The sequence below is a fragment of the Malus sylvestris genome, chromosome 1, assembly GCF_916048215.2.
Source record: "Malus sylvestris chromosome 1, drMalSylv7.2, whole genome shotgun sequence".
Classification (NCBI taxonomy): domain Eukaryota; kingdom Viridiplantae; phylum Streptophyta; class Magnoliopsida; order Rosales; family Rosaceae; genus Malus; species Malus sylvestris.
The window spans coordinates 17,414,382-17,428,656 of record NC_062260.1 but is presented as its reverse complement, the minus strand read 5'-3'; the positions used below and the strand labels follow the sequence as shown (position 1 = coordinate 17,428,656).

The 14,275-nt window shown below is 38.6% G+C and overlaps 1 protein-coding gene across 1 annotated transcript; it reads right to left on the bottom strand.

The window, feature by feature from the left end:
- Positions 1–1,232: 1,232 nt before the first annotated feature.
- On the bottom strand, positions 1,233–5,225 carry LOC126629914 (probable protein S-acyltransferase 12). Its single transcript, XM_050300070.1, has 7 exons — positions 4,778–5,225; positions 3,800–4,049; positions 3,095–3,186; positions 2,636–2,762; positions 2,456–2,541; positions 2,078–2,143; positions 1,233–1,988 (listed from the first exon to the last, which is right to left on the bottom strand). The coding sequence occupies exons 1-7, from the start codon at positions 4,964–4,966 to the stop codon at positions 1,872–1,874; spliced, it is 927 nt and encodes a 308-aa protein (XP_050156027.1). The 5' UTR covers positions 4,967–5,225; the 3' UTR covers positions 1,233–1,871.
- Positions 5,226–14,275: the final 9,050 nt, after the last annotated feature.

The window sequence follows — 14,275 nt, the reverse complement described above, 5'->3', positions numbered from 1 at the left end:
TCTTTTTACTACTAAGCCACAGGCTACTCGGATTTTAATTGAAGGCTTATTTTATGAAATGCTTCTTGAAACTCGACTTCACCTAACTTTCTTTCTAGAGCCAAAATTTTACGATTTTACACCTTGAACCTTTATTCACTTCACTTTAACGAGATTCTGTCAAATCAGTAAAAATGACGTTTACCTTGCTAATGTGACCATGATGGATCCGCTAATTTGCTGATGTGGCAGTCACATCAACTTTTTTATGCCAATTGGCGGCACCCTCCCCCAATCCAAACCTTTCTTTCTGTCTCACTCTCTTTCCTAGCCCCATTTCCCAAGCCGCCGTCACCGAGCCGCCTCCCCACCATGAGCACTCTTGCCACCACACGCCACCATCCACTCTCCCAAGAAGACACCTCCCCATGCCTAGCACTTTCTGTGGTTAATACAGCACGAGGAACAGCTGTAACGGGCGGCGACTTCCGTGCCTGTATATGCCCTAACACACGCATAAAGACACACATACGCACATGCATACACACATACATACATAAACATATAAATTTTTACTAGTTCGCTATTTGTCTGTCGAGAAGTCCGAGGAAAGTGAAAAAAAAAAAGAAAATTACTTTGCTATTCTCGTATTCCATAAACATGTAATCATATCCCAATTTCACTTTCGCAAAGCAAACGAAAATCAAAATTTCAAGAGCTGCATATCTTTTCTTCCTTTTCTTTTTCACGAAGAGTTTATGGGAAGCCAAACAGAAAATCACAGAAAAACTATGCTAAAAACATTCACTGCAACATTTCCACTCTCTTCTGAAAATCTGGAATCTAAGAACAGTAAATGCACGTAAAGTTCGATGAGTAAATGATCAAATGGGGGCACGCAGTGGCAAGAGAGCTCAGAGCGGGGAGTTGGGGTGGTGCTGGCTTGGGAAATGGGGTTGGGAAAGAGAGACGGAGAAAGAAAGAGGAGGCGTGGGGAAGGTCCCGCCAATTGGCATACAAAAAGTGATGTGGCTGCCACGTCAGCAAATTAACGGGTCCGGTCCATCACCACATCAGCAAAGTTAACACCAATATAACAGATTGGATAGAATCTCGCCAAAGTGGAGCGAATATTGAGTTTCAAGGTGTAAAGTGGCAAAATTTTAGTTTTAAGGGGAAAAATGAAATTGAGAGTGAGTTCCTTGGGGCATTACAAAAAATAAGCTAAAAACTGCAAGAAAGAAGCGAGCAAGTGAATCAAAACTAACTTTATCCAGTGGAACACACTTGCGCCTGATTTATGATCAGAAAATATTTGGTGATTTACAACTTCAAACCCAATTTTCAGCCAACTGGACATCCAAATTATCACCCCAAGTCTACATCAACATCCCGTGCAATGTGAATGAGTTACTGGCAATCACAATTTCCAGCAACGAATAGTTTGAGGAAGTAGAGCAAACTTAGCTACACATCAATATAGATTTATACATCTCAGTATAAAATCTTCGACGCAACTACTTCAAGCACAGCCCTTTTCCCATATCCAAGAAATTGGGGTACACGTAGTTTGGACGAGGGACAAGACATGGAGGAGAAAAACAATCTGTATAAAAAATTGATGGGTAGCTAACTGAGTTTTTTCCCCAAGCAATCACTTTCCTAGTTTCCTGTGTAGGGTGATCCTTCTGAATCCAATTTTTCTTCAATGTATAAAAGTAAAAATAAATAACCATGACTCAAATTTAAATCCTCTCCTAACTATAGACTAAGTTGACTAAATTGGACACGGGGTAATACACCTTTTTAGACCCATTGTAATCAGCATGTATGAGTCCGTAAAGATATCTAAATGGCTGGTGGGAGGTAAAAGTATAGGAATTCACCAAGCATCAAGCCTCAGTATCTGAAAGTGTCGGAAACTCCAGTCCCCGAAGGGCAGGTACGTTGTCTAAATCCTCTTTTGAGAACAGTGGTAAGAGCCACAGTGCCTTCTTCGTGCCGAAAACCTACAGGACAGGATAAGAGTTAAAAATTATCAAATGTCTGATGGAAAAGGGGTTTACATAAGCAGTGAGAGAGAGAGAGAGAATTCCACCTGCTCAAAATTCTTCTTCCTGCCCAAGTCGTACTTCCATCTGATTGCTCCTCTCTTTTCATGAACCTGAAACATTGTTTCAAATAGTTGCATACAATTGCGATGTAATAAGACATGATAAATCATAAACATGTGGCATTATTAAATTCTTTGTAGATTCAGGTTACTCTGATATTTGGATCATTTTAGGCAACTGTAGCAAATTCTTATTGTACAATGTATGTATTCATAAATTAATATAGAACCTCAAGCAGAGGGTAGTAGCCAGATGAACATAATTTTATCAGGTAATTCAGGTCTCAAATGGTAAGTGCAAACTGTGAAAATATTCATAAATCTCAAAAATGGTAGAAAGAAAGTAGCAGGTGAGTGTATTACCTCAACCGTAGTAGTGTTGCTTGACAGAAGGGACGCATGCATAACCACAAAACAAAGAAGACTCAGTGCAAAGGCTAAATTAAGCACTGCAACAAGGTAAACAATCTTTAAGGAGCAAGTAAACAATGAAAGTGGAACCAATATGTGGACATGAAACTGATTTACTCGGTGGAATATTACCAAATGTCAAAAAAATGACTGCAAGATTTCCAGGAGATTCAGAATGATCCATGGCTTCAGAGAAGAAATCGATAAAATTTGGCAGCAAAACTAAGGTATCCATTGTTGTCTCCAGAAATGTATAAAGCTTTCAAGGCACAAACAGAAACTGGAACGAGTGAGCAAAAACAAAGGGACAGTAAAATAGCCAATTACTACTACTTTTAAAGTTTATTTGCACACCAGAAGGTATTTATTTTATAATCAATTGCATTTCCCATCTCTCTCTACGACCCCAACTTCCCCCAACACACACACATGTCAAAGATAACTCAAACATCTCCAGTTCCCAGCCCTAGATTCTGTGGGATTGCCAGCCTTTGAACAAAAAATCTGGTGGGGAAGGAAATCTACACAAATTTCTTATTTCGTGAGTCATGACTGCAAGTACATTAATAAGAAAAAGGAATATGTCATTACCAAGAAAAGAAGAAAAAACTTGTAGTTGCGTGCACCAACACAATTCACCACCCAAACACAATGGTGATCCATCTTAAGTACACATCTTTGGCCTACAGAGCATAAAAGAAAACAAAAAGATTATCACTTAATAGACAGTTTCACTGATCACTGAATGTTAAATAAGGATAGCGACAATGTTCCAAAGTTGTCAGGTTATCAATGATGACATAGAGTTGCAAACAAAGAACACGCCAAAAGGACACATGCTACCACAATTTAAATAACCGGATAGGATGTTAAAGACGTCAGATTGACATTTAACAGTCTTATACCATCTCTCAATGCATATCCTTGCTGACCAAGTTCTCAGGAACTTCCATAAACAGTGGCAAAGAGAGAAACATCCAACGGTAAATGATAACTTTATTGATAAAACCTCTAGAAACTTTATTGATAAAGCTGACAACGCAAAAATGTGAGAGTGAATTCATATATTTGGTACCACCCATGGGACTGGGAATATTTTCTAGGGAGATTCTATCAAGGATAAATGGCATCTCCTTGCAAGAAATATAAAAATCAAGGATAAAAGGTACTCTTACATGCATATTGGAAGCAAAGAAGAAAAATAAATGCTCCATGGGAAAATGCACAAAAATCAATAATGCATGCCCAGATACAAGCAACATATGTATCGTCAACATTAGAAAAAAAGTTGCTTACAGACAGAGCAATGATGGCATCGTGGTGGCTTGCCATTTTGGCATCGACTACAATACCCTACTTGTGGTCTTCTTTCTCGTCCATCTGAAGATTGTGTTGAAGTGAATGCCTCAGGTTCGATATTTTCTGACAAAGTCAGAGAACTACCAGCCTCTAAGTTTTCCTCCTCTATTAGAGGTTTCCAATTTTCCGGAACAGAACCAGGATCTTTAAAGACTACCATAAAGTAACTCCACAGTAACATTACAAGCTGCAACAAAATACAAATTCAAACCGAGGGCCAAACTCAAGAGTTAGTTTTCTACCAAATCAATCTTTCTACTCAATTCGGCCTTCTCAGAAGTCATAAACAAATAACATTATTTATCAATGTATTCTCATTTTAAATTTTGCTATAACAAGCTTGAAAAAATCATATATGACACGAAATCAACATTCACTCTCCTTAGTCTTTGTCAAAGGCAAAACTCCCACGGGTCCTCGACGTAAGTATGAAACGTACCTCTCTACTTACTAAGTTTTTTAGAACAGTTGTAAACCAGCCAGCAAAACTGAACCCAATATTTGATTTGTCTCCCCGAATTTCAGGTCTAATTTCAAATCCAGCTCTTATTAGCTTGTCAGACATTCGAGACCAACTTCGTTCAAGCTCATCCATCAATCTAAATTAGTAAATTGTACTAACTAATCTAAATTGTGCTCATTGCAGCAGTTATCAATCTAATTAATCTACTTCGATGCTATCTAACCACGTCAATTTAACTCTATTAATTAGACTCTAATCATACAAACAATAGCATCAACAGAAATTAACACACAACACACAAAATAAAAATCAAATCTTTTTCCAAAATAAAAACTGGGTTGTTTACAATTTCCAATTTCCCGATTGCCCTTTAATTAAGATTAAAAAACAACAGAAAAGGGAAAAAAAATAGAAAACTTGAAGCATCCACAACTGAAATAGTTGAGAATTACCAGAATATGGAACATTACGATGATGAAGAAAGCTAGAAACGAGTGGACCCCGCCGCGGAGCAGCTCGGGGCCCCAAGTGACGACGACGATGGCGTAGTAGGAGACGGAGATGATGGCGGCGACGAGGAGGATCATGAAGTAACCGATGACTTTGAGGCCGGAGCAGAGCCTGAACATGTTTATCTCCATTCCGGAATTGATTGGGACTCGAAACGGCCGAGATATCCCGATTTGGAATTGGGGGAGGGTGATTGGCCGCCTGGTTCGCGGGGGGAAGAGGCGTTTCCAGATGTCAGGAGCCAGGATTAAGGTGTTCCGGAGAAGGATTGGAGTGTTCCAGGATTTGGAGATGGAAGCGGTAAGGGACTCTCCAGAGTGAAAAGTCGACTTCTACTTTTGACATTTTACTACTGCACTAGTTGTAACCGAGTTTGGTACTTTGGGCGCGTCGGAGGATTTGTCACAAACTCATTCCACCTCTTCGTCTCCCCGCCCACCAACTTCAAACCTATGCTAAAAGTCAAATTTTAGCCCAAAATTTCCCCCCAAACACCACCCAACCCAAGTTAAATATTGGGCTAAAAGGAGAATGCTAAAACTGGGCTAAATTCCCCCTATCCGCGTGGACTCGCCACAATTTGGGCCACTCTCGGCCCGCCCACTCGCAGACGCGCCCCAAGGGCCTGGTTTGCATTTGCTCCTGACAACGCAGGGTCCCACTGCCAAGGCCCTGTCGGCCACTACCACCGAGCCTAACGGCTCTTTTCCTCATCCGACGATCATCATTTAAGGACCATTGGTTGATCGAACGGTCCAAATTCAAATTTCATTTTTAAAAAATATGTTATTTTAAAATATATTGAATCCAACGGCTGAGATCGAATGTAATCAAATCTAACGGTAAGAAAAATGATCTAACGGCCCAAATTTAAATCCAACGGCTAAAATAATTTAAAAAAATTATTTAACTCAAAATTTACCCAAAAACTCTATAAATACCTATGTATTTGTTCAAACATCCACACAAAACTCAATTTTCTCCTACAATTCTTCCAATTTATCTTTCTACCATTTCTTTCCATTTCCAAATTATTCAACATGGCAAGAGAGCATGTTACAGGTCGTAATTGGGCTAAATTGTCGTTTGAAGGCTTGCTTTGTGAAAAATTTAATGATTTTTCAATATTTATCGGAATTTAAATTTTTTTAGATTAAAATGTTCACAAAATTAATTTACAATAGTCTACATATTTTTTTTTTAAATTGATTTAAGAAAAATATTAGCCTAAATTCATTATTTAATAATCCAGGGCTAAAATTTTAGGCCATAAGGGTTGGAGCAGAAAAGCTGTTTCTGGGCTAAAAGCCAAATTTTCCGGGCTAAAAAATTTGTCTTTTAGCCCAAGGGTTGGAGATGGTCTTATGAAGACAAAATTTGTAGTCTAAATTTTGTGTAAATAAAATAGAAGTAGATGATTAGGTTACTGCATAGTATGTCACAGCTCGTCCCGAGATTTTCTTGTTAAGGACGTGAAATGTCGGATTTGCCCTTAGCGGGGGCTAAGGTACATGTGTGTGACATTATTTGGATTAATTCTATATAAGTTTTGGATTTAAATTTTAGTTTTATAAAATTTTGGTTAGGGATTAAATGGATGGTGAGGATTTGGTGTTGGACCATCTACTTTCCCTGCTCTCTCCCTCTTCCTCGTATCACTCTCTCTCTCTCCTCCCTCACGATTACCTGCTCTCTCTCTCTCTCACCCCGATTGTACGGACCTCACCAAAACCATCCAAAACTCAACGGATCGAAGCTATTGAGGTAAGATTCTTCATCCTTTCGTCGTCCTGAGTTGAATGGTACTACTTTTAGATAGTGGAACCTTCGATTTAACGTGAAACCCGAACCCTCATTTTTTGTCACTGTTCATGCACACGTGAAATGTTGTGTTTCAGGGAATTCTAAGCTTATAGTGAGCTTAGTGAGGTCCCAAGGAAGCTCGGAGTGCTTCGTTTGAAGGTTTTGGACGTCAGGATCACTAGGTTCGAGTTTGGTCGGTTTTTCTTGGATTTTCCCGGTGAGATTTAGTTGTTTTTGGAGCTTTAAAGCAGTATATCGTGAATCTACATGTTTGGGGCTTCAAATTGATATAAAATACGAAGAAAATGGTTGAGAAACGAAGGAGAACAAGGAGTTTCAAAGTTGGCCGGAAAGTTCAGTTCGGCGAGCCGAGGTTAGGGATGATGCGCGTGGGGGCGCGTGTCCCCGTGCCTGTCCCGGTGCGTGGGGGCGCGTGCGACCTCCAAAAATTTATCTAAAAATTTCTCGACGTCCGTGACGTCGAGTAGGTCGATGTGGTATATTCATATACCCAAATTGAGCATCGTATGAGAAGTTATTTCGAATTGTTGGTCATGTATTTAAATTAACGTTTTTATAGTTGTTTCGCATATAGGTGACACCTATCCCGAGGACGAGCGCATCCAGGGACGTCACGGGGGTTACGACCCATCGACTTATCAGTGAGTGGGCAGTTTTGTTTTCGTATTACCTATATACTACTGTTTTCCCAGAAAATGCGTTTATATGAAAATATGATTTAAATTGCCATGCATGCAATTGTTGAGATATTTAAATTGATAATTGATGCGTATATATGTGAATTGACGCGGTGGACGCACAGGTGAGTCTTTACATTATTCAGACGGTTTATTTTATGTGAATTACGTTGAGAGCTCATAAACTGCACCTTTGGTATTAGTGCTTATAGTATTCACCACACCGCACGCTCGCCTTGGATCCAAGTAGGTAGATGTTGTACAGACCACTAGAGGTGGTTCCGACATGCCAGTCGTACAGACCATTAGAGGGGTTCCGACTGGTGGGTGACTTTAGATTATGTGCACAGATGATTGATGAGAGAAGCACTAGAGCGTATTATTTCACCATCTTAGTCGTACAGACTACTTTAGGTAGTTCCGACTTATGTGCAGTGTAGTGCCGTACAGGTCACAGTTGGTGACTCCGGCAGGGTCGTACAGGTCACAGTTGGTGACTCCGACTTGATGGGATATTGAGCTATAGAATCAGCCGTACAGGACCACTGCAGGGTCTCCGGTTGATTTATTATTTCACCTGATTATATTGATGCATTCATATTATATTTTGGCATGGCATGGCATATTCTTTCTGAGATGTTATGTTGATAGATGGTGAGCGGAGTTTTGATGATATATGTATATATATATATATTTATATTCTATTTTCTGGGAAAGTATACAGGTTTTACGGAGAGGGGTTAGAAATGTTTTAAATGAAATGTTTTGGAAAATCTTTGGTTTTACTGACCCACTAATCTTTGTTTTGCGCCCCTCCAGGTTCTAGTTAGCAGTTGGTGGCTCTCGAGGTCTTTTTCGGCATTCTGACAGACGTACTGCATGTAGGACTCACCTGCGGGTGTTGTACTTTATTTATGGTCCTACTTGACTGCACTTAGACCTACGCTCTGAATTCGTGTGTTTATTTTATAACTCTCTCTTTGATGCTAGTAGGTTATTACTGCTAGTGGTTGGTTTAAATTCCTTCATATTTCTGTTATATCTTGCTTCCGTGTCGCACTTTTGGCTACGTCACACTCACGTGACGGCCAGCACGCCTTGATTCTAGGATCGGGGTGTGTCATAGTATTAATTAACGTGCTTATTTTTTATTGGTGACACATCATTTATTTTTCAAATTTAGTATGTACATCATTACCTTAAACAAAAAAACAATTATTTGTTTTAGTCATATTTTATTGAGAGATTATAGAGAGACCAGCAGTTGGCGAGCAAGAGAATTAGATGATTATGATGTGATGATTTATCATTCTATTTTTTTTTTCTTTTTTTGGTGAATAGAGGGGGCGAAGAAATCCCAGACGAACTAATACATAGCATTAATAACAATAGAGCGGCTCATAAGGACACCTACAAGATCATTCGTTAGATGTTGCATAAGCCATTAGGGAGGAAACTGAAAAGAACACAACCCAAGGTCCAAATTGTAGCTCCATTTGGCTAGCTAATCTGCAACATTGTTCACTTCCCTGAAAATATGCTTTAGTTCACAAAGCTCAATTCTCTCCTCAAATCCCTACAATTTTTCAAAAGGACAGCAAGGGGTGAAAAGTATCTTGCACATTCAACTTGTGCCAACCAAAAACATGAAGCTCCCACTTCAACATAACATGCATTCGAGAAGGAGGTTTATCAAATTTTAGAAGGGAATCCATCCATTCATATGCATATCCAACAATAACCTTTTTAGGATCACTAGGGTGGGAGAAAGCCACATTAAAAATCTGGTGGTTCCTCCATTTCCAGATATACTAGCAAGCAAGGACAAACAAACAATTTCATGCAATCTTGTTAGATCACATTACCTTGGACGTCATGTTAGCCATCAACCAGGCTTTCAAGTCCAAATTAAAAGTATTGCGCAATTAAGAAGGAATCCGAAAAATATCCCAAATGCATTCAGCTCTGCTACATTCCCTCAGAATATGTGTGATGGTCTCCAATGGGCAAGAACAAAGGTTGCAAGAGGAATTCACAATTAAGTTTCTTTCGGTTCTTTGCTCATTAGTAAGTAACTTACCTTGACCAATGGGCCAAAGGAAGAATTTAAGTTTGGGGGGGGGGGAGGATTTTGATAGTCCAAATCCCAAGCCAATAAAAGCAGGCCTTTTTTTACAATCATATAACACATTATAGGCCATTTTTACAATGAAAGTTCCATTTGAAGTGCATCCCCATATAAGTTTGTCCTCTTAAGCACCAAAAGTCCCAGCAGGCCAACTGATTATTTTTTGGACCAAGTTTTTTGGAATAGCAGATCTTAGCTTACTGATGTCCCACCAACCACCCCGAATGAAAGAAGAGATTGGAAAGTCCTCATCGGGAAAGTTATTAGCATCAATATAATTAAATAAAGGATCATTCAACACCCAATGGTCTTTCCAAAACTTGACACCATCACCTTTCCTAATTCTCCATTTCATTCCTTTGCGCAACAAATCAGTTCCATAAAGAATTCCTTTCCAAGTGTAAGAGTAGTCAAATTCATTTCCAAGTGTAAGAGCAGTCAGACTTCTTATGTAATTTAGTATCCAAAATAGAGTTCCCTTGCAAGTATTTCGCCTCATAGATTTTTGCCTAAAAACTTGTATCCTTAGCATGAATTCTTCATCCAAATTTACACTAATAAATTAAACAGTTTGCGCGATAAGGGAGAATTTGTCGCTCAAAGCATTTTTAGGTCGCACAAAAACTATGGCGACGCACAAATCGAGAAGGTCGTGAAAAAAGGCCTTACGCGATGCTTTGGTCTTCGTCGTGCGAAAGTTATACGTATAAGGGCCTTCGTCATACAATATATAAGGGTACAAGTGTAATTTGTGACGAGAAATTTCTGGGAACGTAAAAAATTTGTTTGGAAATAATTTGCACAACGAAGTGTATAAGATGTAAGATGCGCATAATTTTGCGCAACAATCAGTCGGCATCGTCCAAGTGAAATTTTAGAAAATAAATAAATTAATAGAATAAAAGGGAAATTATAAAAAAAATTCATACAAATGACCAAAAAAAAAGCAAATTAATAAATAAAAAATATTTTTTTATTTATAATATAAATAAAAAATGTACGTACAAATACAAAGTTTTAAAAGAAAGCGGGAACAAAACTATGAAAAAAAAGTGGAATAATCAATAGGCAAATCGTTTGGAGGTGCTTGATAATCTTGTTGCTGGTAGGGGTTGGGGTTGGGGACGGGGTCGGAGGTCGATGGGCTTGATTGCTGTGCATGCTCGATGTGGAAGGGTTCTGAGGGCGGTGGTACAGAAAAACCAGGAAGACGTATTCCAGAGGAACTGAAGGCTTGTACAAGCATTGACATTTGAGACTAGTGCGATGCCAGCTCACTCCTTAGCCCAGCGACTTCCTGCGTCAAAGCCGTAACCTGGTCTTTTGACTGCAAGGATAACGAGGCTCCACTTTCCCGCCACCTGGCATTTCCCATCCCCCGACAATATGTCCTTGGCCTCCGACCGAAAGTTTGGTCTAACGTCTTTGTTAGGATGTGAAACCTTGCATCCTCAGGGGAACCACAAACTCGATCGGCGTGTCCGAGGGAAGCTAGGAGGCGAACTCCTGAAACACTGACTGACTTTTCTCCACCATAGTCGCCTATGAAAAAAAAAACATAGATTATTAATAGAAAACAATTTGAAATAATTAGTATAAATCTTTAATGCATAAGAAATTACTTACATGAAGGGACTCGGTCAACTCATCCCTAGGCCGAACATAAACGTCAGCAAAGACGTCAATCTTCGGAAATTTTGAACCTTTCTGAAATCGAAAAAGATAAGGAAAATGTTAGTACGAAAAAAAAAATATTAGTGACATTTTAAAATTGGAAATGAAAGCTGTAATATATACCTTCTGCTGCACCTCCATCCTATAGGAGAAATGCCTCGAACTCGAATGGTGGAGAAAAGTCTTCTTTTCCTGATTGATCTTGTTGGCCTTCACCTTCATTTGTTATACAAAAAAATAAACGTATAAGTTGTAATACTTAAAGAAAATAAAAAAATAATAATAAACATTAGTAAAAAATAAAAGAAAGTAAAATGAAAGAAGTTGTAATTAAAAACACACCACATAGCCCACCTCATGAAAATGACCACAGAGCCAAACCCAACTATCTTTTTGATCCTTAAACTCCTTCGGGCAACCCTCCTCGAGAGTGACATGCGGATCATCAAACTGCTGGAAGTATTGGTGCAGGTCACTCTTCCACTGCTTGTAGCGTTCGGAGAAGAGCCGATTGAGGTACGCCAACATGTCCTCCAAATTGTAGTTTGTCTGCAATTTAACAAATATTATGAAAGTATTAGTAATAAAAGACCGTAATAAATATAAATATATAAATTTTACATCAAAAACATCAAAAAGACGACGCTACTTACGGACAATTGATTGCGGATCGTGTTCTTCGTCTCCTCCAGCATCGCCTTCAAAGACTTCCATCGCATAGAGCAAAAAGTCCGCACGACATGCCCAATGTCGTGGCCCAATGCATTATGCTGCTTCGCCGTTGGTGCTGCCCGATGTTGCTCATCATATCCGATTGGGATATGACCGTTGGTCACCCAGGTGACCTTTGCCGTCTTCAATTGCCAACAAGGTCCCTGGGTGTTTTTCTTCGCTGCAAAGAAATGAAAAAAAAAATCATTAACCCAAAACTAATAACAAATCCTACTAAAATTTCAACATAACCTCCCTTATAAATAAAACATTTCCCAAAACCTTGAAAATAACATAAACAATATACATATCCAACACAATGATCACAACAGTTAATAAAAGGGTCGGAATGATGACAACTTTTTAATCCTTACATGACATAACTTAACAAATTGAACCTAAAATAACAAAACACAAAGTACAAACATATAAGGGGACAAGGGATCCCTTTGCCTGATACCATTACTAGGCATAAAGCTCTCAGTTAATTCACCATTAACACAGACCTGGTATTTAAAAGAGGATATGCAGTCCATAATAAGATGAATCAAACTTTCAGGCATGCCAATCTTCTAGAGCACCCCACTGATAAAGCTCCAGTTTAAGTGATCATAAGCCTTGGACAAATCAATTTTCCAAGCCAAAAAACATTTCTTACCCTTGGACTTTCTAAACTTATAAAGAATCTCTTGTGCAATGAGAATATTATCCATTATATGTCTGCTACGCACAAAACTAGCTTGATTTGGACTTATCAATTTAGGGAGAAGACGTCTAGGCCTAGCTACAATAATCTTAGTTATGACCTTATATAGAGTGCAACATAGACTAATTGGTTTAAAATTCAGCATCTTTTGAGGGTTCTCAATTTTAGGCACAAGAGCAATTAACATACTTTTAAAATCATGAGGCAATCTATGAGTTTGAAATGCTATTTTAACTATATCAACAATATCACTTGCACATTTGCCTTATTGAGCTTGATAAAAGCAAGCATGAAACTGATTTATACCCGGTGCTTTAGTACCTCCAATACTGAAAATGTTATCCTTAACTTCAACAAGGTCAATCTCTATATTAAGTGATCTAATATCATCCAAATGAATAAAATGAAAGAGTTTAAGTAGAGAAGTAACATGTCTAGACCATTGCCCATGAGAGAAGACTGTTTGAAAGTACTCCACATCAAGACTCTTCAAGTCATCAGGGTCTAGAATCCATTCAACTTTGTCATTCTTTAGTCCTTCAATTCTATTTCTCCTTCTCCTCACAATCGTGGTAAGATGAAAAAATTTGGTATTACGATCGCCGTTTTGTAACTATTTCAATCTAGACTTTTAATGCCAGAAAACAGCTTCTGATTTAAAATTTGTTGAACTCTGAAATGAATTCCCGCTCCAAGTTGAGAAGAAAATTGTTTGGGCCTCTACACAATGCTTTATAGATACCAACAATGCGGCCAAAGAGCTTCCTCTTCTTCTGTTTTAAGTATCCAAAGACATGAATATTCCATCTTTTCAGAGACTCAACTAGAGCACAAGTTTTGTTCATGGCAGAACCATTAGAATTACCCCAATTTTCTGCAATAAGCTCATCAAATGCGTCATGCCTAAGCCACATAGCCTCAAATCTAAATAGTCTTTGAAGAGGATTGGGGACATGCGTGGATTGAAGATTGATTTTGTGAGGACAATGATCAGATTTAGTATTTGGTAAATGGAAAACACATGCTTTTGGAAATAAGTTTCTCCAAGCCATATTACATAAGCCTCTATCAATTCTTTCTAGAGTCTTCTTGTTAGTACAAGTTAATTTAGGACCAACATATCCCAAGTCCAGTAGACTATTTATATCCACCCGAGATTTAAAGTCCTTGGTCTTATAAAGAGGAGCACCACCAAGTTTATCACCTACCTCTACCATTTCATTGAAATCCCCTGCTAGCATCCATGGCATTTGGTGGCAGTTAGCTACACTATTAAGGTAATCCCATAATTTTCTTCTATTCGCAATACAAGGGTTAGCATAAATGAACGTAAACAACCAGGGGTTATAACCAGATCCCCTCACACAAGCCGAGATGGATTGATCAGTGGTGCCAATGACATCAATATGAACCTTGCTGTTATCCCAAAGAAGTCATAGCCCTCCAGAAAACCCATTAGCATCCATTATTTCAAATGAAGGAAAACCTAGCGATTTGACCATAGAAATGGCTCTCGTACAACTAATTCTAGGCTCATAAATCGCAAGAATCTCCATTTTGTGGTTCTGCTTTAAATTAGTAACATTATTCTAAAATTTGGTGTAGCCAGATCCTCTAGAATTCCACACAATTATATTCATGCTTAAAATTAATACGGATTGAGAAAGTAGAGAGCCAACATCATCCAACACCAAGCACCACATTTCTAAAAATGTTGACA